Source organism: Taudactylus pleione, unplaced genomic scaffold (assembly GCF_031769625.1).
Source record: "Taudactylus pleione unplaced genomic scaffold, aTauple2 ptg000201l, whole genome shotgun sequence".
NCBI lineage: Eukaryota > Metazoa > Chordata > Amphibia > Anura > Myobatrachidae > Taudactylus > Taudactylus pleione.
In genome coordinates, this window is record NW_028284603.1 from 54,115,640 (window position 1) to 54,142,164 (window position 26,525).

General features: G+C 44.7%; 1 protein-coding gene across 1 annotated transcript in view; it reads left to right on the forward strand.

Moving 5' to 3' along the window:
- NPHP1 (nephrocystin 1) overlaps nt 1-26,525 on the forward strand; it is a 108,094-nt gene that overhangs the window by 27,454 nt on the left and 54,115 nt on the right. The window contains exons 7-11 of the mRNA XM_088477609.1: nt 3,356-3,457; nt 6,012-6,109; nt 8,616-8,667; nt 8,797-8,881; nt 21,327-21,421. Of these exons, the coding sequence (XP_088333735.1) occupies nt 3,356-3,457; nt 6,012-6,109; nt 8,616-8,667; nt 8,797-8,881; nt 21,327-21,421 (432 nt within the window). The remainder of the gene's footprint in view (nt 1-3,355; nt 3,458-6,011; nt 6,110-8,615; nt 8,668-8,796; nt 8,882-21,326; nt 21,422-26,525) is intronic.

The window sequence follows — 26,525 nt, forward strand, 5'->3', positions numbered from 1 at the left end:
GTTTTAAAGTGAATAGATCTATATTACAGTAATATGATGAACTAATCTAATTAGTGCTATATTACAGTAACATGATGAACTAACCTCCTCCGCAATGTCAGAGACTATGGAGGCAAGGGCACACAGATGTTGTGTCATTTAAGTTTACTACAATAGGTAGATGTGTTATTACGTATTAGTTAGTAGTGTGAATGGATCAGTAGATATTACTATACATATGTGCCCACTTACATCTATCCTCCGTGCGCTACATATAACGCGGAGCTCAGTGTGACTCAGTAGCGCCAAGTGTCTTTTCGTGCGTCTTTTTACCTTCAAATGCGTCTTATTCGCACAATGATGGGAATAGGACACACAAGCAGCTTCTGCTGATTAAAATGATATGCAGCATGCCTATGTTCCCTGTGCGGGTGTACCGGCATTCAAAATGCTACGTTACAGTTTCAGCGATTGCAACACTGTAACGTAGTGTTTAGCATGCAGATTCACCCGCAGTCACACACAGAACATAGGCATGCTGCATATCATTTTAATCAGCAGAAGCTGCTTGTGCTATATATTCGTATCGTTTAAAAAAAATGCACAAAAAGGCGTTCGGCGCTACCGAGTCATGCCACGGCATGGCGCGACTGGAAGGGCTGTTTAAAGTGCCAGGAGGCTAGATGTGTGTGGACCCATCTGTATGAGGCATAACTGCTGTGCAATGCTCTTGTAAATACACTGTGGGCCGAACACACAATGTTCTGAATCACTTAAAAAGAGAAACGAACCTGACATTTTATTTTCTACTATTTATTACATGACGCTGTTCTACCATTACAAGCACACATGACATTATTGCTCATTTCAGCAGTGGATGATAAATGTGGATTATCACCTACTGAAGATTAAAACACAGTCACCAAGAATAAAAAGGACATGATTAGTAGGTGGACGCAGTGCCGATATATGCGCAGTTGACCGATGTTTTCTGTGCTGCACATGCGTCCTAATCGCACCATTATGTACCGTATGTGTCCGGATTGTCTGCGTACAGAGATGCTGCACAGAATCGGACACGGGATCTATGAATTTTAGTGTGAGTTCCTGGGATGTGGCGTTGTGGGTGTGCCGCTATAAGTGACTGCGGTGTAAGACGCACAGTCGCTCACACAGGAGGCCATACTCAGACGGAGAGACTGCACCTGCTATCAGGGCCGTCTCTACCTATAGGCTAAATGGGCAGTTGCCCAAGGGCCTCAGGATTCCAAGGGCCCGTGGCAGATAGCACCCCTACCCCCCATCACATAGCTGCCACTGCTGTTAGTCCTGCATGGGGAGGAGGCAGAGGCGGGAACCGGCTCAGGGGGGAACTAGCGGCGATTAAACCATTGCATTGCACCGGGGCCTGCTGTGGTGCATGGTCCCATAGCCGCCGCTGCACCCCCGCCTGTGTCCCCTGGGCCCCAAGTATAGGGCAGACCAGAGTGAGTAGCGGTCAGCCCTACACAGTTTACAAACACACAGCCGCCAGCGGCAGCTGTGTGTTTGTTATAGCAGCCAATGACAGTCAGACAGACTCTCATTGGCTGCTGCGTCATCCACGGAGGGAGTCGGCTGGAGCTCACTCATGGGCTCCGCCTTCCGGCTCTCCCCACAGCGGGTGATGGGAGACACGTCATGACGTCTATCCCATCCCATAGTGCAGAGCGACAGCGGGACCGGAGGAGTGGACATCACTGGTCGTCGGCAGGAGCGGGGATCAGGTAAGTTGCTGCTGCTTCTTTTTTTTTTGTGTGTGTGTAAGGAGGGCCCGGTAAATTGGCACAGCATGGGGGGGTGCTACTGGTGGCACTATATAGGGGGGACTGCTACTGGGGGTACTGGGGATGGTGGCCGCTACTGGGGGCACCGCATGGGGGGGGCTACTTGGGGCATTGTATGGGGAGGGTGGCCGCTACTGGGGGCACTGTATGGGGAGGGTGGCCGCTACTGGGGGCACTATATGGGGAGGGTGGCCGCTACAGGGGGCACTGTATGGGGGGAGACTACTACTGGGGGAAATGCATAGGGGGATTACTACTAGGGGCACTGCATAGGGGGGACTACTACTGGGGGCAATGCATAGGGAGAGACTACTACTGGAGGCACTGCATAGGGAGATTAGTACTGGGGGCAATGCATAGGAGGGGACTACTACTGGAGGCACTGCATAGGGGGATTAGTACTGGGGACAATGCATAGGGGGGACTACTACTGGAGGCACAGCGTAGGGCGGACCACTTCTGGGAGCACTATATAAGGGGCACTGCATAGGAAATTCATTGTACTGTAAATGTTTAGACTGTGACTTCTGTTTTTTTCCTGTAAATGACTTCTGTCTTTCTGCTGATAGCCAACTCCCCTCTCCCTCCACCGATAGCATCCCATCCCCGGCAGAGGATTGTTTAATAGGGGCCCCAGTGCATTGCTTTGCCCAGGGGCCTGGACTGCTGTTAAGACAGCCCTGCCTGCCATAGGGCTGCTGTGAGTTTGGACGGTGCGACCGATGGTGGATCTAAGTCAGAGGCAGAAAAAGACGCAGCCGCTTCTGCGTCTACCTTAGAATCAAGCCTAATGCTACTGTATAGCCGTGTTTTCCAACTTTAGTTCTCCTAACACTAACAGTGCATGTTTTACAGAACTCCTCAGTATCACAATTGAAATAATTAGTTCATGTGGATCTTTAAAGTGTGTCAGCCAGTAATGAATGCACCTATGCACCAACTAGGAGATGTGTAACACACTGTTATACTGGTCATAGTGAGATATAGCTCAGCGTCAGACAGACATTGCCATACACTGTCAGATAATTGATCTCTCTGTCTAATGGTGAGTATATCCACTAACACATCTGAGCACCAATTATTGCATCTGTTGGGAATGCTGAAAGAATTCTAATGCCAGACAGAGCAAATTGGTGTTCAATCGCGGCACCGTGCACCAATAATTGTCTGATAATCGTAAAGTGTATGCGATGCCTGAGGACTGGAGTTGTGAGACACAGCTGTATAGACACATAAACGCAATGGTTATAAGTATTTATGCAAATTGTGATAGGACCTATACTCTTTAATTAGATAAAATAATTGGTGTAATGCAGCCATTTTGGGGTGACTTATTGCAATTATACGCAAATTGTAACATGTTCTTAATGATGTACATTGAAGTTCATACCCATTACCCATGAAACATCCAATATTATCATATTGCCAATGCTATTCATTATGCTTTTTATTGAATCAACATTATGGCAGTTAACCATTACAGTATACTGTAGCATTAGGCTACATTTGAACAAACAATAGTAATACTATTTTTTTGTGTGCTAATGTAGAAAGGAGAAGTATTGCAGATTCTGGAGAAGAAATCTGATGGCTGGTGGTTGGCTCAGAACTCCAAGGAAACTAGGGGCCTTGTCCCAAAGACATACTTGCAGGTGAGTTCAGTGGTAACTTCCTGGGGAGTGAGTACCCTAATTACAGCCTACAACAGTACATTTTGTTAGGCACTTAGAATATTTAGTCTTATGTATGTAGTTTAGTGCATGAAAGAGGAAGCACATGTTCATAAGTCATTACAACTTTTGCTATGTCTTATAGATACAGTGTTTGGTCTGTTTATGTCTAGCCCTTTCCAACAGTCCATTGATGATGTATAACTATCTATCTGTATTACAATCTGCATATCCTATGTCTTGGTGTGTTATATAATTATCATATAATATATGATTATCATTCACATACCAAGCTCTGCAGAAGGCCACTTTCTTTGCAACACACTCTTTGGGGGCAATCCAATTAGGCAGCTTTCAAAAAACGATGCTTAGTAAGTGTACCCCTAAATCTTTAGTTGTCCGTAGACTTGGGATCTCGACTGATGGATTTCCTAGCAACACCAACCCATCATTTGCATGTAGAAAGATTTTAATGTGCTAATAACTTGGTCAAAGATCAGATGGGAAAGGGTAAAACCTTTCCTCATACTATAGTATATTGGAAATTATATCAGATGGGAATATAGTAGGCAAAAGCTAATGTTTGGATGAGATGTTTCCAATCAATTAGGTTGAAAGCCTTTTCTGCATCCCCTAGAGCAGGGATTTAAAACATTCTATTATGACATGCTCATACTGGCAGGGCATGCTGGGATGTGTAGTTCCACCACAGCTGGAGTGCCAAATGTCAGGGTTCTCACCCTTAAGTTATGTGTTACAGCTGGTAATATCCTTCTTATATTATTCATTGGATTTCTTCTGTGAATAAAGCCTGTTTGTTCCCTATACACCAAAGTGTGCAATATCCTCAATCATATTCCAATAATATAATCTGTATAGAATAGTGCTATTGGCCGAAATTAAGAAGGGTTTTTGGGAGTCTACCTGGTTTTGGAACAGATATACTGTAATAAATGTTCTGTTACATGAAGAGCGTTCCTTCCCAGTCAGAGTCGTTCAGTAAAGGGTGAGGTTTATTATATAGAAAGGAAATCTGGATCTTACTGGTGTCATAGAACTGGTTATGATCTCCTCTGGAGGTATATAAGAAAAGAGGGGCTAGAGAAAAATAGATAGGGAACATATTTTCACCCTCTGTGCTTTAAAAAGCATCCAACACCCATAGTGTTTTTGATCCATCTGTTGTAAAGCTTTAAGGTTTTAGCTAGACACAGCATTGTGAACTTAAGCTTGACTGAGTACAGCAGACAACATACCAGGGCAGTGGCAAAGTTCATGCGTTCTCCACTTCTAATAGATATAAGGAACTGCACATTCCTAAGGTTCTTCCTACTTGAGCACTTGTCAAGATTTTTCACTTTTGCTTATATAACCTCATTTGTTTGACAAAGACACTCAAAGGAAAACATTTGTGCAGATGTAGCATCTTCCAGCTGCTTCTATCCTTTTGCCAATAGTTGATCATAGAGCGAGCGTCTCCTTGAAGTCAGCAGCATCTTGTCTTAGTTGATGGAACATCCGGTCAGTGTTGGCTGTGTTTGGGCTTCCACTATTGCCTTGGCAAGAGGGGAATTTCCTCACATAAACTGTCTACGTTTAAACTTTTATCACTGAAATTCTTTTTTTTCCTTATGACCTCGGCTGTCTACTTGGTGTTAACTGTGGGAGACCTGATTGCCTGCGGTAACCTTCACAACGTAGCATAAGTAGATGGGGCAGTTTAGTAAGCTGAGAACCTGGGTTGACTTTGGATTGTTATATATGCTGCCAGTCAGAGTTGTTTTCTCAGGTTGTTGTTTTTTGGGGTGTACATTACAGGCAGGATCCAATATTCTTACTTTGGTGAAAATGTATTGTAATGGATAAGTAATTTAAATTACCATCCTGCAGGACTTATATTCTGCCCTGCAAATATACCTTTCTGTAAAATATGTAGAGCATTGGTCTGCCATGTACCCCAAGTGTAATCTGTGTGACAGCTATAAATGAGGACAAGGGGGGCTTAAATTGGGGTGCTGGAGAGAAAAGATAGCAACTTTCCTTATCTATCCCACCACGCACTCATGTCTAAGCAAGCTTACATCTCTTATTAGAGATAATGGAAATTCATGGCATGTCAGATTCATGGCCTGGAAGCCCAGATATCTCACAGGTTAGAGTCCATTGTGTTGGAAATAGTCCTCATTGCGGAAACCGCTAAAGACCTGCCGGATGCACCGGTGTGTAGATATTCAGAGGTAGAGGAAGCCCCCCAAGGTGGCCCTATTGAAGGTTCCCAAACACATTTTAATCCATAAGGTCGGTTGCAGATGAAGTGCTCATTTTTAGTAGACAGTGTGTTAGTTAGAATGAGCACCCATTTCTCCAATGCTCAGCAGGAGCTTACCAAAGTTATGCGTGCCACAAGCCACTTCCCCCCCATTTTACAGCACTTTAATTGCCATTAATGCACAAAATTATTAGTTAGTACTTTAACTACATAGATCATTTGGCATAGAAAATCTAGGTGTTATTCACATTTTCTTGTGGTTGACAGGTGTACAGCAGGGGGAACCAGAGTCCACATCCCAGTGAGGAGGAAACTGAGGACGAGGAGGAGGTGGCAGCAGAAGATAATACTGTCAGTAAGGAGAGGTAATCTCAGGGTTGTAGTTGCTGTTTATTGTTGGGTACCTGTGTTTATAATATTAAAAACCTTGCAGTGTATAGTTTTACCTGAACTGCCAGTAAGTAATATGTAGTTAACTGATTGCCCCAACAGAACACAATTTACAGATCTTAAGATATCTAAACCATGGAGTAGAACAGGGATAATTAGATCCATCTTTAAATATGTATCAAACTGCTCTGTTCAATTGTTGCTCTAAATCCTGGAAGTTTATCAGTACTGTGTAGGATACAGAAATTCTTCCCACAATCTATCTGCGGAATAAGGGATATTGGGAATCAGATCATGGAGAATCATTGGACAAGCTGGAGAAGATTACCATTTCATTACATACAACAAAATGCTTTATCACCATGTCAGTGTAACCTGGCTACTGTATTATTTTCAGTATCAGTGGTATTATGTAATTGCTCAATACCAAGAAGCCCCTGAGAAATGAATTATAAATCTAAGATCTATATATACCACATAATTGATTGGTACATAGATGATCTAAAGGTCCTGGTCTCAAATCTGCCAAACGATCAGTTAGGACGTAAATTTAATGTGATCCATGGTGAACCAGGGTCTAAAAATTGCAAAGTGATATATCCAAGGCTTGGAGGCAGCAATGTGCCTGCAATGGGCAATCTGAGGCAGATTTAAAGTGTAAGATAATATTGCAGTACATAAAAAATACATGTGATCTTCTAAGTATTATATAACACAATACAGTTCTAATAATAATTGTATGGTAGACTGTATCCCCCTGCTCAAAACTATTGAGATATTAGAAGTCACTGATAAGTTCCTACCTATCTACTGTACCGAAAATACTCTAAACACTTTTATTTGCTGAAATACACTTGCTGGCTCTCAATATTCTTTCATTACAAAAAAGTTGAAAACAATCAACCAGTTGACACCTTTTATCAGCCCCAATACTTTGCTTATGGCCCCTTATAGCCTACTACACTATCCTGATATCTTATTTTACACTTTTTCTGGGGTTCAGAATGATTTCCCCACTCTCTTGTGCAGATAAGGGGGAGATGTATTAAAGCGGCATACATCGTGTCACTATAATTGTTCTGTCACTATAATTGTTCCTGCTTCGCCTCTTTACTGAGGCAAAGCAGGAAGCACTAATGATGAGATGTAAGATCCCTGCTAGAGCCCACAGCGCATCAGCCTAGTGCTACGCTGTGTCTCACTCCCGGCCGGCTCCACTGGGCACGCGCGGGATCTCGCAAGAATCGTGAGATCCTGCGTGCAGCCTCGAAGTCGGCAGCCGCCACAGCGGGGACAGTGCTGTTCCTGCTGTGGTGGTAGAGCAACGCCAGCTGCAGCTGTCGATATCGATAGCTACAGCTGTCTGGCGAACTTCCCAGCTTATCGCCGCTGCTATCTTGTAGATAGCAGCGCCGATAATGACAGGGACGCATAACACCCCTGTCCTTTACCGCCCAACCCCTCATTAATACATGGGGGAGAAGCGGTATCAGTGCACATAACACGTGCTGATACCACTTCGGCGGTTCATACATCTCCCCCATAGTTTGCACACTACAGAATTAACACTTAACATCAAATTACTGTTTGCAATTATTTTGGTATATATGCAGACAATTAATGTGAGATTCCACAGTATGGGAGTTGTGCCTAATTGAATTAGCTCACTAGTGTGGTATATAAAGAACATAGGTACTGATTCAGCATTGCACGCATATGCAGTTCTGATCGCTGATTCCCGATTATTGGGAATCTGCGCGTGTGCAGGGCCTGTTCTGCGAATGTGCAGTATGGATCCAGCCCCATCTACGCCTCTGCCTGATTGACAGAGGCATTTAAGGGGAGGTGCGGGGGCGGGTTACGGCCAGCGTGCCCAGAAATGGGGGCGTGTCCGCCCTGTTTTCCTGGAGTGGCAAGGCCAGGGGCTGCGTCCACAGATGCAGGTACCTGGCCTCGCAAGCCGGCCAGCCTGAGTAAGCTGGGGCTTACTCAGCTGGCCGGCAGCCCGGCGCCGTCCACCGTAGTGACCGATGGTCGCAATGGTGATCCCAGCCTGCGACCTCAGTCCTTGCGACCTTGCTGGCGCAACTGCAGCTGGGGGTGTCATACACCTCCTGCTGCATTTGCATATTAGCAAGGATGGAATTGCAAAGCTACCTGCGTGCAGCTTTGCAATTCCTTCCTAAGCTGACCTAGCCCCATAGACAACACCTCTGAATTGTAGCCTGTGGGATTGTGCATTTATATGTTCATAGAACTCATCAGCCACTTCTAATATTGTCATATATTCAAAATACAAAGTGCATATTATAAACTGGGGTTTACATATACAGTACGGCATGTTAGCATCAACCTCAGTTGGGTATAATATTTCATCACAAATGTTCTGTCTCCATTTTAACTTAAATGTTGTCTTGCTCAATGCTTATTTGGATTTCATAGCAATTTTTGATTAATTTACAAAAACAATTGTGTTAACAGACCTGCGGAAGACACAATTTCCCAGCACAGTTCTTCTAAGAAGATCCAAGAGGTAGGTAAAATGTAATGTTAAAAGCAGCTGAATTACCAGTTGCATCTATGTTTTATAATGACATTGCTACAAAGTGTGCAGTTTGTGTACATTTTTGTTTTGCAAATGTTAATGAGTTTTCCTCATCAGATGAGTGCCACTGACGCCCTGACTACTATGGGCACAATCCCTGATGGGTTCCGCACATCAACTCTTGCACAGTTATTGGACAAAGGTAGGAATTATACAGTGATGCTCTGCGTATTACAGGCTGTCTGTGGGTTTCTTTATGTGTTGACAGATTTGTTGGCATGAGGCTTAAGCTGGCCATGCATTATGCAATTATCCTCTTGATCCTCGGCAGTGCGGGAAGATAATTGCATAATGTATGGTCGCCACCGATCAGTGACTCGATCGGACGGTCAGGCACTTGAAACCTTCCTACATGCCCGACTGATCCGATCATTGGTCGGCCACATCTGGTAGTGTATTCACTGCCGCGGCTCACTGCCCGACATTTCCCCTGCTCCTCCCCACAGAAGGAGAGCAGATATCGTAGGCCATTCTATGTGATATATCTCATAGTGTATGGGCTCGATACCTGATGGGTTTCAGCTTCTCAGATAACATTACACCCAGCAAAAATTATACAAATATTTGAAACATGACATGAAAGTATTCTGCAGCTGGCCGCAGTGATGCAATGTCCAGTGATAGTCAGCACTTATTGCTGCATGTGCCACCCTAAAATGAGTAGAGTGCCATTAGGATTATTAGCGAGGATTATTATCAGCCTATGTGTTCTGATTGCACTGACAGACAACAGTGATGCCCAGTGAATTACAATTTGTATGCATTCAATGTCTCAGACATTCAATTCTTGTCTTAAAGTGGCCACACAGGTGCAGATTTGGTTGGTCTTTTTAGTAGGTTACTGTACTGTGTGTGGCACCGTTCTATCAGTTGAAAAATTTTGTTCACTTGGATTGAATTTGACGTATAACAAAATTGGCTCAACTAATAATATCCATATGCATTTGTGTAAAGAACAGTGCAGAGAGGCAAAATACAGGACCTCTACACATATTGCTTACAAATCAGGACATTTAAGGGGGTGATTCAATTGTTCTAGATGCCCCCTGCTCGCCGACTTTACAAATAGGCGCCCGACGGAGCTATTCAATTATTTCTCTGTTCGGGCGCCCATTAGTACTTACCGCGGCTACAAGCGCGACGTTTAGCCATGCAAAGCAGCTAAACCCATCTAAAGAAGATTAACTATGTGTAATCTTGGAGCTGTCTAACGCAGGGGCACCCCTGTGTGCCCACCACGGGAGTGCCAAGTGGTCCTTTTGACGTGTGTCTTGTCATTGTTGCACATAGGTTATTCAGATATGTATAAATGGCTGGGATGGCAAGACATGATTTATCAATGTCAGGGTCTCTGCTGATTTCCCTTTTTGTCCCATCACCAATAATAATTTGCATGTTCATATTTTGACCTGTGAATTATAGTGGGTAATAATATGCTTAGTGGTAACATTATCCTATAGAGAGATGATATAGGACCTGTGAGGTGCAACTACACTGGCATTATATTCCATAAATACTTCTTCTTGTTTTGACGGTGAATCCGATATCCTTCATATTCTCTTCTATTACAATTCAAGTGCTATTATATTATATTTTACCTATATGTTGTTTATCTCGGTTACTATTTTATTATATATTAAAATAAAAGTTAAGTTTTAAGCTTTAAACTATATGATTAATTCGTCCCACAATAAAGACCCTCCGGATGGTGCAAGCATAAATGATGGGTACCTCCAATTAATTGTAATTAAGTAACTCTGTGCACTTTCTCCAGGGAAACAGACAAGGCAGATCCTGTGGCTAATTGAATCTGCCCACTTAATGAATAAATCCAAATTACCATGGTGGCCAGCTTATTATGTTGAATTTGCATATGGAATAAATGGTATGCAGTCATATTGTTGACAATCACTATGTCGACATTCAGAATGTTGACACCAGAGTGTCAATCGTTATGATGTCTACATGGTTAAAATGTTTTTGTCAGGCTTTTATTATCTGGATAGAACCAGACCAATGATAAACTTGTGTATGTTATTTATTCATACTGCAAGTTTTGTGTTTTTTTATCCATGCGCATATTAAGGGGACAGAACCAGACCTATGATAAATTTATATATGTCACTTTCTAATACTGCAAGTTCTGTGGCTTCTCTTTCATGTGAATTAACATAATAGCAGCTGCGATTCTGCTGTGTCAAAACGAATTCTAGGTAATTTATGAATATATATATAATATATGTATGACACATCAAAATTAGGTGGGTATCTATTCTATTTCACCATTTATAATAATTTACAATTCATATAGTTCTAAAGCAATTTTCGCCAAAACCACTATCGATACATTTATATATGTGTATTTTTATGAATGTATGTCTGTTCTTTGATCTCAGTAAGAAGTGTATCTATCTAAACACAATTTTTACAAATATTTATTAAAGGTTAAGTATTATTTTTTCATTATTATTTTCCTTTGTTTGAGTATTTTCATTATTTGATCAATAGTGCACCTGTCTTACTGCTTCTTTGCAAACAAGTTGTTACGGTTAAAATGTTACCATCTGAAAAATATCGACATATGGCATGTTGACATTAGCATTAGGGCTAGGCTTAGGTTTAGGAGTTAGGGATACTGCAGAAATGGATTATCAACATTATGACCATGTTGACACTTAATCAGTGTTCACATGCTGATTCTAAACACAATGCACGTGTTGACATGACATCTGTCGACATTATCACCGTATCGACCTTGACACTGTTGACATAAAATTACTGAAATAGAATAAACTTTTCCTCCAGGAATTCAATAAAATGCCCATAATGAAAGAAATATATTCTGGGGGTTAAAACTTCTACTCAGGGGCTGGCTGGTGTAGCCTGGTGAACAAGTAAAGGGCACTGGCACATGAGCAGATGCCCATCCCTTAAGGGCAATTTAAGGTATAGTCCCTGATTAGGAAAACCTACTTACCAAGCATAACATTCTGTTCTGGTAATGCCATCCTTAGATAGCAGTGGCAGAATAAAGCATTATGTTTAATGCATCGCTCATTCTTTTATTTTATTTTGTTTATTTTCTAAAAAGGAAATCTACTTATCAACTGCAAATGCAATCAAGGCACTATATAGCCTTACAATGCCACCATATTCTGCCCATCATAACACTGTATAGCCTTACAATGCCACCATATTCTGTCCATCATAACACTATATAGCCTTACAATGCCACCATAGTCTGCCCATCATAACACTGTATAGCCTTACATTGCCACCATATTCTCCCCATCATAACACTGTATAGCCTTACAATGCCACACTGTATAGCCTTACAATGCCACCATATTCTCCCCATCATAACACTGTATAGCCTTACAATGCCACCATATTCTCCACATCATAACACTGTATAGCCTTACAATGCCACCATATTCTCCCCATCATAACACTGTATAGCCTTACAATGCCACCATAGTCTGCCCATCATAACACTGTATAGCCTTACAATGCCACACTATATAGCCTTACAATGCCACCATAGTCTGCCCATCATAACACTATATAGCCTTACAATGCCACCATATTCTGCCCATCATAACACTATATAGCCTTACAATGCCACCATATTCTCCCCTTCATGATACTGTATAGCCTTACAATGCCACCATAGTCTGCCCATCATAACACTGTATAGCCTTACAATGCCGCACTATATAGCCTTACAATGCCACCATAGTCTGCCCATCATAACACTATATAGCCTTACAATGCCACCATATTCTGCCCATCATAACACTATATAGCCTTACAATGCCACCATATTCTGCCCATCATAACACTGTATAGCCTTACGATGCCACCATATTCTCCTCATCAAAACACTATATAGCCTTACAATGCCACCATAGTCTGCCCATCATAACACTGTATAGCCTTACAATGCCACACTATATAGCCTTACAATGCCACCATAGTCTGCCCATCATAACACTATATAGCCTTACAATGCCACCATATTCTGCCCATCATAACACTATATAGCCTTACAATGCCACCATATTCTCCCCTTCATGATACTGTATAGCCTTACAATGCCACCATAGTCTGCCCATCATAACACTGTATAGCCTTACAATGCCACACTATATAGCCTTACAATGCCACCATAGTCTGCCCATCATAACACTATATAGCCTTACAATGCCACCATATTCTGCCCATCATAACACTATATAGCCTTACAATGCCACCATATTCTGCCCATCATAACACTGTATAGCCTTACAATGCCACCATATTCTGCCCATCATAACACTATATAGCCTTACAATGCCACCATATTCTCCCCATCATAACACTGTATAGCCTTACAATGCCACCATAGTCTGCCCATCATAACACTGTATAGCCTTACATTGCCACCATATTCTCCCCATCATAACACTGTATAGCCTTACAATGCCACACTGTATAGCCTTACAATGCCACCATATTCTCCCCATCATAACACTGTATAGCCTTACAATGCCACCATATTCTCCCCATCATAACACTGTATAGCCTTACAATGCCACCATAGTCTGCCCATCATAACACTGTATAGCCTTACAATGCCACACTATATAGCCTTACAATGCCACCATATTCTCCCCATCATAACACTGTATAGCCTTACAATGCCACCATAGTCTGCCCATCATAACATTGTATAGCCTTACAATGCCACACTGTACAGCCTTACAATGCCACCATAGTCTGCCCATCATAACACTGTATAGCTTTACAATGCCACCATATTCTCCCCATCATGACACTGTATAGCCTTACAATGCCACCATATTCTCCCCATCATGACACTGTATAGCCTTACAATGCCACACTATATAGCCTTACAATGCCACCATAGTCTGCCCATCATAACACTGTATAGCCTTACAATGCCACCATATTCTCCCCATCATAACACTGTATAGCCTTACAATGCCACCATAGTCTGCCCATCATAACACTGTATAGCCTTACATTGCCACCATATTCTCCCCATCATAACACTGTATAGCCTTACAATGCCACACTGTATAGCCTTACAATGCCACCATTTCTACTTCAGGGTCCATAGGGTATCCACAGGATACCTTGGGGTATAGGTGTGACGTCAGTCGCAGGGCACCAAAGAGTTAAGCTTTCAGCCTCCCAGGATGCACTAGGTCCCCCTCCTATACCCCGCCCCCGAACCAAGGCATCTCAGTTTAGTTTGGTGCCCGGCCGGAGTCAGGTGCACCTGTTGGAGTGGGGGCTAGAAGAGCCCCTGAAGCTTTTTCTTCATGCAGCTGTGGCTGCACATCTGGATGGACAGCATGGACAGTCAGTCCTGACGTCCATGCTGTCTTCCCTACACCCTGCCGGTACCAGAACGCCGGTACTGATCCGGGGATGCTGGTGGGCATCTGGGGTCACTGCTAGCAGTGACCCCAGATGTTCCGGACCATGGCCGGATTCAAGGGGGACAGAGGTAAGCAGCGGGGTCCCGCGGTGGGTCCCCGCTGATCACATGGTCCTAAGTCCCCAGGCAGGGGGCTCCCTGGGGACTGGCTGCAGCGTGGAGCCAGGCGACCAACCTGCGCTTCCACTACCCCCTGGGACAGCGGACCGCAGCAGAGCGGTAGCGCTGCGGCGTCCCAGGGGTTAAATGCATGCCAGGGGAGCGCGCCTTCCCTGTCTCACAGCCGGCGCCTCCCCCGCTGCACACAGCCCTCTCTGCACTGTGCTGACTGGCCCTGTGTCAGCGCTCCTCCCCCAGGCCAGCCTTCTCTCTGCTCCTCGGCGGCCATCTTTTCAGAAGCATGGTGAACGCTGCTGGAAGCCTGCATTGGAAGCATCGTGGTCTGGGTCCCCCCGCATACCTCTCCTCCGCTGTGGTCAGGTATGTGTATGCAGCGCTGTGTCCTACCAGGCCCTGTGTGTGTGTAGTTGAGTGATCAGCGCTGTTAGTGCAGGAATTGATTTTCTTTGCATTGTATGTGACTGTGCTAGCGCTGCTGCCTGTAACTTTTCTCAAGACTTTCAGCTATATTACTGTCCCTGTTCTTTCTGCTAAGCCCTTGCGGTGCGGTGCTGCAGGGTGGTCTCTCGCCTATTTAATATATAATTGGTGAGAGGTGTCACATACGTGGTGCCATCATGTCTGAAAGTGATTTTCCCCTCCGGCTACAGTGTACCACGTGCAAAGTACCATTAGCGGAGGGGGAGGGTAGCGTGGAGGGCCTTTGCCGGCAGTGTTTGTCCATGGCGCGGCCTCTTACGGTTACAGCACCGGTACAGGAGCCGCCCTGGGCTTGTTTCGCTCAGGCGCTAACAGCTTTAGTGGGCCAGTTAGCTCCGCAGCCCGCGTTTACTCCGATGGGTTTGTCCCAGCAGTCTGTGGTGTCGTCACCCATGCAGGGTTTCTCACGACAATTGGTGGTACCCCACAGTCTCCCTATTTCCCCGCTCCCGGTTTCTCAGGAGCCAGCGTGGGTTAACTCCCTGACGAGTTCTGTACAGCACTTGTCGGATGTGTTGCAAGGGGAGTCTGTGATGCGGCCTCATAAACGGCCGGTGGCGTCTCTGTCCGCTCCTTATGAGGATGACGAAGGGACGTCTGATGATGGGGAGATTCTGGATCCTTACGATCAGGAACCTCTCCATACTAAGGACGCTGATGCTAAGTCCAAAGTATATATTCCTGGACTTATTCGGGCGGTCCGCACAGCCTTGGTGATTGAGGATGAAGTTCCCCCAGCGGCTAAGTCTAAGTATGCCTTTTTCAAAGACGTGAAGGGCGATGCCACAGTCTTTCCTCTTTCGGGTCAGTTGGTGGACCATTTAGAGGAGGCGTGGAAACAGCCTGGCAAAAGATACCAGCCGCAGAGACGCCTGGCGGTGGCTTATCCGTTCGCGGATAATTATTTTGCTAAGTGGGAATCCCCTCCACAGGTGGATTCTCACGTGACCCGTCTTGTCCGTAGTGCCACATTGCCGATGCCATCCATGTCCTCCCTTAAGGATGCTACGGACCGCAAGGTGGAAATCTGCCTGAAGTCCGCTTATTCCCTTGCGGGGGGGGGGCAGCACGGCCGGCTATGGCCATTTGCTGGGTTGCCAGAGCGATGGAGCGCTGGGCGGATTCATTAGAGGCTTCTTTTGATTCCGACTGTCCGGCCGAACAGGCGGAGTTGATTGGCAATCTCCGTGATTTGGCCACCTACATCAACGAGGCGGCTCTAGACATTAGTACTCTGGTGTCTAGAATTTCTTCAGCAGCGGTAGCTGCTCGTTGCACCTTGTGGCTGCGATCTTGGAAGGCGGACGCAGATTCCAAGAAGGGTCTGGAAGCGTTGCCGTTTACCGGAGAAGTTCTCTTCGGTCCGGATCTGGATAAGATTGTGGCCACGCTGGCGGCAGCCAAATCGGCTTGTCTCCCGTCGGCCGCTGCTCCTTCTGGTTCTGGACCATCGTCCTTTCGGTCATCTAGGGCCCAGGGCAGGCCCAAACCACAGTCGTTTCCTCGTCAGGCTGGCCCTAGGAAATCGGTCAAGCCCCGGAAGCAGGCATGGAGTACCAGACGTCCGGCCCCCAAGCCAGATGACAAGCCTGCGGCCTGACGGTCCGGGCCTCCCTTTGGGGGATCCCAGGGTGGGAGGCCGCCTGCTGCAGTTCGCCCAGTGTTGGTCGGTCACTACGACAGACACTTGGGTTCTGGAGGTGGTCTCCCACGGGTACGCCCTCTCCTTCCGGCACAGACCCCCGGCTCGATTCTTCACCACGGGTCTACCATCGGACCGGAACAAGGCTACGGAGCTGCGGAAGGTATTGCACACTATGCTCCAGGCTGGAGTTATAGTGCCTTTTCCATTCTCCCAGAGGGGCCAGGGTTTCTATTCAAATCTTTTTTTGGTACAGAAACCCAATGGGTCGTATCGTCCGATTCTCAACCTCAAAGCACTCAACAAGTCTTTGCGGGTACCGAAGTTTCAGATGGAGACCCTACGGTCCATCATTCTGGCGCTGGAACCTGGGGACTACATGGTGTCATTGGACATACAGGACGCTTACCTGCATGTCCCTATTCTTTTACGCCATCAACAGTTCCTCAGGTTTGCAATCCGCAGCGACCACTTCCAGTTTCGGGCGTTACCTTTTGGCCTGGCGACAGCACCACGGGTTTTCACCAAGGTGATGGCGGTCATGGCGGCTTCTCTGCGGCTGCAGGGAGTCCGCATGTTGCCGTACTTGGACGACCTGTTATTGGTGGCGGGATCTCCAGAGCTCTTGTTACGCCACTTGGACCTGACCATTGCCCTGCTGCAACGGCACGGCTGGCTAATCAACTGGCAGAAGTCCACTCTAATCCCGTCTCGGAGGATTCTGCATCTTGGAGCCTTATTGGACTCGGGACAGCAAAAGATCTTCGTGACGGAGGAAAAGATCTCTGCTTTGCAGTCAAGGGTGCGCAGTTGTCTGCACAGCCGCCGGGTGTCTCTACACTCGGCGATGAGGTTACTGGGCTCCATGGTGTCGGTGTTCGACATGGTGGAATATGCCCAGTTTCACTCCAGACCTCTGCAGCACCTATTCCTGTCAAAGTGGAACGGGCTGCCTCAGTCTCTGAAGTCCCAGACGATTGTGTTCACCCCGGAGGTTCGCCTGTCCCTTGCTTGGTGGTTGCAGACGACCCACCTCAGCGAGGGACGTCCGTTCTGGGTTCCAAATTGGGTCCTGTTGACAACGGACACCAGTCTTCGGGGCTGGGGAGCAGTTTCGGGTCCACATCTGTTCCAGGGCAGGTGGACCCCGACAGAAGCGGAGCTTCCAATCAATATCTTGGAACTCTGTGCGGTCTTCAATGCTCTCCAGCAGGCACATCGGATTCTCCAGGGTCACCCGGTACAGGTCCAGTCGGACAAAGCTACCACCGTGGTCTACATAAACAGGCAAGGAGGAACCCGAAGCCGGGCGGCTCTCGTAGAGGTGTCTCGGATCCTGGTTTGGGCGGAGCGCAATCTTCCGGCCATATCAGCGGTCTTCATCCCGGGAGTGCTCAATTGGGAGGCGGACTTTCTAAGTCGCCAGGACGTTCATCCGGGGGAATGGTCCCTGCACCCGGACGTTTTTCAACTACTGGTGGACAGATGGGGTCTTCCAGAGATCGACCTCATGGCGTCCCGGCACAACAACAAGTTGCCGGTGTACGGGTCTCGCACAAGAGACGAAGGGGCGTCTCTGGTGGATGCTCTGTCCGTCCGGTGGACGTTCCGGTTCGCATACCTGTTCCCTCCGGTCTTCCTTCTTCCACGGGTAATCCGGAAATTCAAACAGGAAGGAGGGACGCTCCTGTTGATAACTCCCGCGTTGCCCAGACGGCACTGGTTCTCAGACCTTCAGGGTCTGTCCGTGGACAGTCCTCTGTGGTTGCCGCTACGACCGGAACTCCTGTCTCAGGGTCCTTGTCGTCACCCGGACCTGACTCGGCTGTGTTTGATGGCGTGGCTGTTGAGACGGCCATGCTGAGGTCCCGGGGGTTTTCCAGCTCTGTGGTGCGTACCATGTTGCGAGCTCGGAAACCGTCTTCCGCGAGGATATACCATCGCGTGTGGCATACGTTCTTCCAGTGGTGTCGACCGAGAGGTTATGCACCGCGGGAATTTCGTCTGTCTCGGATTCTCGCCTTCCTGCAAGCGGGACTAGATCATGGGCTTCGCCTTGCTTCTTTGAAGGTACAGGTTTCGGCCATGTCTGTCTGGTCTCACCGTAGGATTGCTACAATCCCGGATGTGCGCACCTTTATGCAAGGTGTTGTCCGCATTCACCCGCCCTTTGTTCCACCTGTGGCGCCTTGGGATTTGGCTGTGGTCCGGAGGGCTCTCCAAGGACCGCCGTTTGAACCACTGGGATCAGTGGATCTTAAATGGCTAACAGCTAAGACTGTTTTCCTTCTGGCTATTGCTTCGGCCAGACGTGTTTCTGAGTTAGGGGCTCTTTCTTGTAGACCCCCTTTCTTGGTTTTTCATGGGAACAGGGCAGTACTCCGCACTCGGCCCGAGTTTCTTCCCAAAATTGTTTCCCAGTTTCATGTTAACGAGGAAATCGTTGTTCCGGCCTTTAACTCACCGGGTCTTTCTGTGGGTGAGGCCTCTTTGGATGTTGTGCGGGCCTTAAGGACTTATGTTGACCGCACTTCTTCGTTTAGGAAGTCGGACGCTTTGTTTGTCCTCTATGGCTTCCGTAAAAAGGGTTGGCCTGCTTCAAAGCAAACTTTGGCAGCCTGGATCCGTATGGCTATTTCTGAAGCTTATCTTCATGAAGGCCTACCGGTTCCTCCTTCTCTGAAGGCTCATTCCACTAGGTCTGTGGGTCCTTCGTGGGCAGTTCGACGTGGTGCCTCTGCAGTCCAGATCTGCAAGGCTGCTACGTGGTCCTCTGTTCATACCTTCGTGAGGTATTACAGGTTTGACACCTTCGCCTCTCAGGATGCTTCCTTCGGGCGGCGGATTCTCCTTTCTGCACAGGAGCGTCCCCACCCTTAAAGGATACTGCTTTGGGACATCCCCAAGGTATCCTGTGGATACCCTATGGACCCTGAAGTAGAAAATATGAGATATGGTAAGAACTTACCCTTGTTATCTCTATTTCTACGAAGTCCATAGGGTTCCACAGGACTCCTGCCCTGTCGCACCTGTGCTGCAGATGGGCTTTGCTCTGGTCACCGTTTTTTTCCGTCTCCCTCTGGTGAGAATGTGATTCTTGTATGTGTCCAGATCTTTGTTCTCTCTCTTCCTTCTCCTCCTCCGGCCTATGGCTTGGTAACTAACTGAGATGCCTTGGCTCGGGGGTGGGGTATAGGAGGGGGACCTAGTGCATCCTGGGAGGCTGAAAGCTTAACTCTTTGGTGCCCTGCGACTGACGTCACACCTATACCCCAAGGTATCCTGTGGAACCCTATGGACTTCGTAGAAATAGAGATAACAAAGGTAAGTTCTTACCATATCTCATATTATTCTCCCCTTCATAACACTGTATAGCCTTACAATGCCACCATATTCTCCCCATAATAACACTGTATAGCCTTACAATGCCACCATATTCTCCCCATCATAACACTGTATAGCCTTACAATGCCACACTGTATAGCCTTACAATGCCACCATAGTCTGCCCATCATAACACTGTATAGCCTTACATTGCCACCATATTCTCCCCATCATAACACTGTATAGCCTTACAATGCCACCATATTCTGCCCATCATAACACTGTATAGCCTTACAATGCCACCATATTCTGCCCATCATAACACTATATAGCCTTACAATGCCACCATATTCTCCCCATCATAACACTGTATAGCCTTACAATGCCACCATATTCTCCCCATCATAACACTGTATAGCCTTACAATGCCACCATAGTCAGCCCATCATAACACTGTATAGCCTTACAATGCCACCATATTCTCCCCATCATAACACTGTATAGCCTTACAATGCCACCATAGTCTGCCCATCATAACACTGTATAGCCTTACAATGCCACCATATTCTCCCCATAATAACACTGTATAGCCTTACAATGCCACCATATTCTCCCCATCATAACACTGTATAGCCTTACAATGCCACACTGTATAGCCTTACAATGCCACCATAGTCTGACCATCATAACACTGTATAGCCTTACATTGCCACCATATTCTCCCCATCATAACACTGTATAGCCTTACAATGCCACACTGTATAGCCTTACAATGCCACCATATTCTCCCCATCATAACACTGTATAGCCTTACAATGCCACCATATTCTCCCCATCATAACACTGTATAGCCTTACAATGCCACACTATATAGCCTTACAATGCCACCATAGTCTGCCCATCATAACACTGTATAGCCTTACAATGCCACCATATTCTCCCCATCATAACACTGTATAGCCTTACAATGCCACCATAGTCTGCCCATCATAACATTGTATAGCCTTACATTGCCACCATATTCTCCCCATCATAACACTGTATAGCCTTACAATGCCACACTGTATAGCCTTACAATGCCACCATATTCTGCCCATCATAACACTGTATAGCCTTACAATGCCACACTGTATTGCCTTACAATGCCACCATAGTCTGCCCATCATAACACTGTATAGCTTTACAATGCCACCATATTCTCCCCATCGTGACACTGTATAGCCTTACAATGCCACCATATTCTCCCCATCATGACACTGTATAGCCTTACAATGCCACCATAGTCTGCCCATCATAGTACTGTATAGCCTTACAATGCTACCATGCACTCCCTTTAGGACACTATGTAGCCTTACAATGCCATCATATACCCTCATGATAACACTGTATAGCCTAGCAATGCCACCATATACTGACTATCTCAGATCAGCCTGTCCCTGATTATGCTCAAACGTTATGTAATAGTATCAGGTACCACTGAGAAACGTTATACAAGTAAATAACAGGCAGCAACATAATGGTTTAATTAGTATTGTTCTTTATATGGGACAACAAATATTCCAATTCTTTACACAGGTGATCAACACAGAGGCAGCAGATACCTCCAACCTGAACTTACCACATCACAGATGGCTTTCAAGGATCTGTTATGGGACTCTGACAGAGGAGGCGTAAGTTGTATTTCATTTATTTAAAATGAATTATTCCTGGTAATGAGATTGAAACAGTAATGTAAACTACAGGAAAGACTGAATGAATACAGGGATATTCTTTCTAACATAATAGACAAGTTTCATAGTTAAAAGTTACGTGTATTCCGTATCATTGCAAAAATTACGGTTGCCTTCTGTGAACATAAAAACGGTATTTCTACATCTGGCTGATCTAATGGTCTTGTAGTTTGGTTTATTCTCTATTGTCCTCTAGGATGCTCAGTAAGCAAGGACTCATGTGGACGTTATATAGGAAGCCATGCTCTTTCTGCTGTGGTGATTGTGTGATGAGCACAAGAGTTGAGTTACTGGGGAGGTGATGACCTTGTCTCTAGTTCCCCTAGTACTGTCTCATTACATACATTAGGCATACGTACATGTGCTAAACAGTTGGCTGTTATAGTTCAAAACCTGGCACTATTTGTTCCAGGTCTGCATTTTTCTTTCTTGGGACTGTGTAAAATGAGCGCACAGTATTTTTTGTTTCGTTTGTTTCTTATAGCTCCTACATATTACCCAACAGTTTACAGAGAGTTTCTAACAATCAGTCCTTGCCCAGCAGTGGTTACAATCAGTTTTCCCTATCACATGGATACACAAATACTCCCACTCACACTCCCACTAATGTTAACTTTGGATTGGAGAAATGTGGAGCACTGGAGATTATAATTATATATAGATGGTGCATGAGTAAAAGTTTGACGTAGTAAAAAAAAGAAATGCGTTAGTAACAATACTCTTGTCATTTTAAGCAACAAGGGGTATATTTACTAAAGGTCGATTTTTTTTTTATTGATTTCAAATCATTTAACATCAATGTTGTATTTCTGAGGCTAAATCACACATTTACTAACATTAAAAAAAAACAAGTCAAAAATCAAACTTTAGTAAATATACACACTAAGCTCTACACAGTCTTGCACATAATACAAAGGTTCTGGAACAAATCATGCTTTATAAATAGCAATATAGAGCCAAATGTAATAGGTAGCAGGTTTTTGAAAGTGCTGAGATTTTGCTGAGTTACCAGTCAATGTTTATTATGGCAAAAGGAAGTAGGTTTTGCCTTAGTAACATTGGTGTTTTAAATCTAACTGCTAACTCGAAATCTCTGCACTTTCAAAAACCTGCTACAGTATATATTACATTTAGCCCATAAAGCTGAATTGGGGAATGTTAATATCTGGTGTCAGTTGATCTTAAACAAAAATATTTAGGTTATTTTAGCACAATGAAATAATGTAATGATTTACAAATGCTACATTGACTATGATTTACTGTAGATTGTATCTCTGTTTGTGATTGTATAATTAAATTTGGGATTCAGTTTATAATTTTTCAAAAGCTGTTTTTCATTGATCACAGTATTAGAGTTGTATTAATTTAATTTGTGTTTAGTAGTGGAAGTTTAATAGTCTACAGACTAACAGCCTTTAACAGACAAGTTTGGATTTGGAGCATATTTGCCCTAAGGAGACAAGAAAATACGCTTCTTGTCTTGGAGAAAATTAGTTATCTTCAGGGAGTTGAGCTGAAAAAAGAGGATAATTACTTTTCAAACCGATTACTAAACTCATTATATTGCTGTGATTGTTGAGGAAGTGGCGGAAAATATGAGTGGATGAGTTGTTTGCAGCCCAGCAGTTGTCATGTTCCTTTATGTTTTAAATGATCATGTTTTTAAATATTTTTTTTGTTTATAATTTTTCACATTGTTTGTAAACAAACGGAATTCTTTTCAAGTGTGGAAACATTTTTTTCAAGTAAGATCAGTAGCCACGTGACTCTGCTAACAGTGTATAGGATACCTATTGCTTGTTACCATGGAAAAAAGAAATACATGAGATTTCTGTATTTTTGAATATAAACTAATAATTCATATTTGTCGTGGTATTTATATTTCTGCACTGTGAAAACTAAAAACATGTATCTTTAGATATATTATACACTCTTACTTGTGACAGTACAAAAACTGGTTAACTGTATACTGTAAATATTTAATTTATGGAGGTATTTGAACATTTGTTTTGTGCCACAGGCAAAATATTTGCTCTATGTCCTATATTTGACAAGTCTTCTAGTTTATATTCTGCAGAAAGAGGTGGCTCAAATAGTCAATTAAAGTGCAATTACCACCTAAAACAGTGGCTGATATAATATTCATGAGGATGCAGCCTGTAAGGTGCTTCAAAGATGTCACTGGTATAATAAATTGTTGAAAAGGGGTGCACACAAGTGGAGAATGACTTAACCACATTTCAGTGCAAAATGATGCTTATATTTACTTTATCTAGTAAATAATACATAGGGCCTGATTCTGAGGTGGAAGCAGGGCCGATGTTTGCGCAGTTGACCGATTATTTGCTACTGCACCTGCTGAAAAGGCCATGATAACCCCTACGACATATGCGTCACCCTGAGTGTACGGCTCTGTGTGGTATTGGGTATTGAGTTGCCTGCATTAGAAACAGTTAAACAATATCATGGGCGTTCCTGGGCAGTATCTTTTAGGTGGCCTGAAATGAATGGAAAAAAAGGCCATCTCAGGGACTGGGTGTGTCCCGGGAATGTCAGTGAACACGGCTGCATTCCCAAACGCAGAGCCACAATTACAGGACCCATGTTTAGCCGGAGTTCAGAAGGAAACACTGTGCCAGCCTTAGGTTGGTGCAAGTGTAGATGGTGATCACGATGGTGCTCCGATAGTGGAGTGTTTGAGACCACCGGCGGAATTGCGCTGTCCTCGGGCATTGAAAGTAGGCGTCTTAGGGCTTGCACTGTCCAGTGCACACTAGTACACAAGGGAAAGGCTGAAACTAGCATTTGTAGTCTTCATTCTAGCACCCTGCACTTGTCTCAACCCATGCAGTTCCTCTTTCCTGCCTGGGGCGTCGCTCCCTGCTCTGGTGCTTCTAGCACACGCTGGTCTGTATCTCAGCAGTTTGTTGCATCAGCTGAGTATGCTGGAAGCACCAGAGCAGAGCACGACACCCCAGGAAGGATGGAGGAACTGCACGGGTTGTGATAGGTGCAGGGTGCTAGAAGGAAGACTACATTTACATATTACTGTTGCTGCGACTCCACAAAGAATCAACAACCGCGCATGCATTAACGTCCACCTCTGCATCAGGCCCATAGTTGTCTATTTATCTTCACAAAAGCTAGCAAAGAGTCATTGTACTGTGATTTCTCAATAGAAGTCATAAAAATCTGCATGAAAACATAATTAAACCTACACTAAAATGTCGTAAGCGTTACATAAGAAAGAATACTAATCCTCAAAATATAGCATAATGAGCAACAGCAATCTGCAGAATTCAACATATGGATAATGTGGATATTGCATAAAAAAGTCTAATGTAAATTATTGGTATTGCAAAGTTCATAAAGAAATGTGGCAAAATACAACACACACACACACACACACACACACACACACACACACACTCTCTCTCTCTCTCTCTCTCTCTCTCTCTCTCTCTCTCTCTCTCTCGTACATTCGTCATAAATGGATCCGGCACGCACAGTAGTAAAATCAATATGCCTGTGCCCCCACATACACGATTTGTAGATCCCTTCCAGGTGCGGCACTCGGGAAAGCCAAAATAAATACACAATATCTAATGTGTGTGTGTATATATATATATATTACACTACCGTTCAAAAGTTTGGGGTCACCCAGACAATTTTGTGTTTTACATGAAAACTGACTTATATTTATCAAATGAGTTGCAAAATTAATAGAACATATAGTTAAGACATTGGCAAGGTTAGAAATAATTTTTATTTGAAATAATAATTTGTCCTTCAACCTTTGCTTTCGTCAAAGAATGCTCCTTTTGCAGCAATTACAGCATTGCAGACCTTTGGCATTCTAGCTGTTAATTTGTTGAGGTAATCTGAAGAAACTTCACCCCACACTTCCTGAAGCACCTCCCACAAGTTGGATTGGCTTGATGGGCACTTCTTGCATACCATACGGTCAAGCTGCTCCCACAACAGCTTAATGGGGTTGAGATCTGGTGACTGCGCTGGCCACTCTATTACAGACAGAATACCAGCTGCCTGCTTCTTCCCTAAATAGTACTTGCATAATTTGGAGGTGCGCTTTGGGTCATTGTCCTGTTGGAGGAGGACATTGGCTCCAATCAAGCGCTGTCCACAAGGTATGGCATGGCGTTGCAAAATGGAGTGATAGCCTTCCTTAGTCAAAATCCCTTTTACCATGTACAAATCTCCCACTTTACCAGCACCAAAGCAGCCCCAGACCATCACATTACCTCCACCATGCTTGACAGATGGCGTCAGGCACTCTTCCAGCATCTTTTCACTTGTTCTGTGTCTCACAAATGTTCTTCTGTGTGATCCAAACACCTCAAACTTCGAATTTGTCTGTTCATAACACTTTTTTCCAATCTTCCTCTGTCCTATGTCTGTGTGTTTCTGCCCGTATTAATCTTTTCCTTTTATTGGCCAGTCTCAGATATAGCTTTTTCTTTGCCACTCAGCCTAGAAGGCCACCATCCCGGAGTCGCCTCTTCACTGTAGACGTTGACACTGGCGTTTTGCGGGTACCATTTAATGAAGCTGCCAGTTGAGGACTTGTGAGGAGTCTATTTCTCAAACTAGAGACTCTAATGTACTTGTCTTCTTGCACATTTGTGCATCGGGGCCTCCCACTTCTCTTTCTACTCTGGTTAGAGCCTGTTTATGCTGATCTCTGAAGGGAGTAGTACACACCGTTGTAGGAAATGTTCAGTTTCTTGGCAATTTCTCGCATGGAATAGCCTTCATTTCTAAGAAAAAGAATAGACTGTTAAGTTTCAGATGAAAGTTCTCTTTTTCTGGCCATTTGGAGAGTATAATCAAACCCACAAATGTGATTTTCCAGTTACTCAACTAGCTCAAAGGAAGGCCAGTTTTATAGTTTCTCTAACGAGCAAACCCGTTTTCAGCCATGCTAACATAATTGCACAAGGGTTTTCAAGGGTTTTCTAATCATCCATTAGTCTTCTAACGCGCTTATCAAACATAGGGCCTGATTCAGAGCTGAACGCTCTGA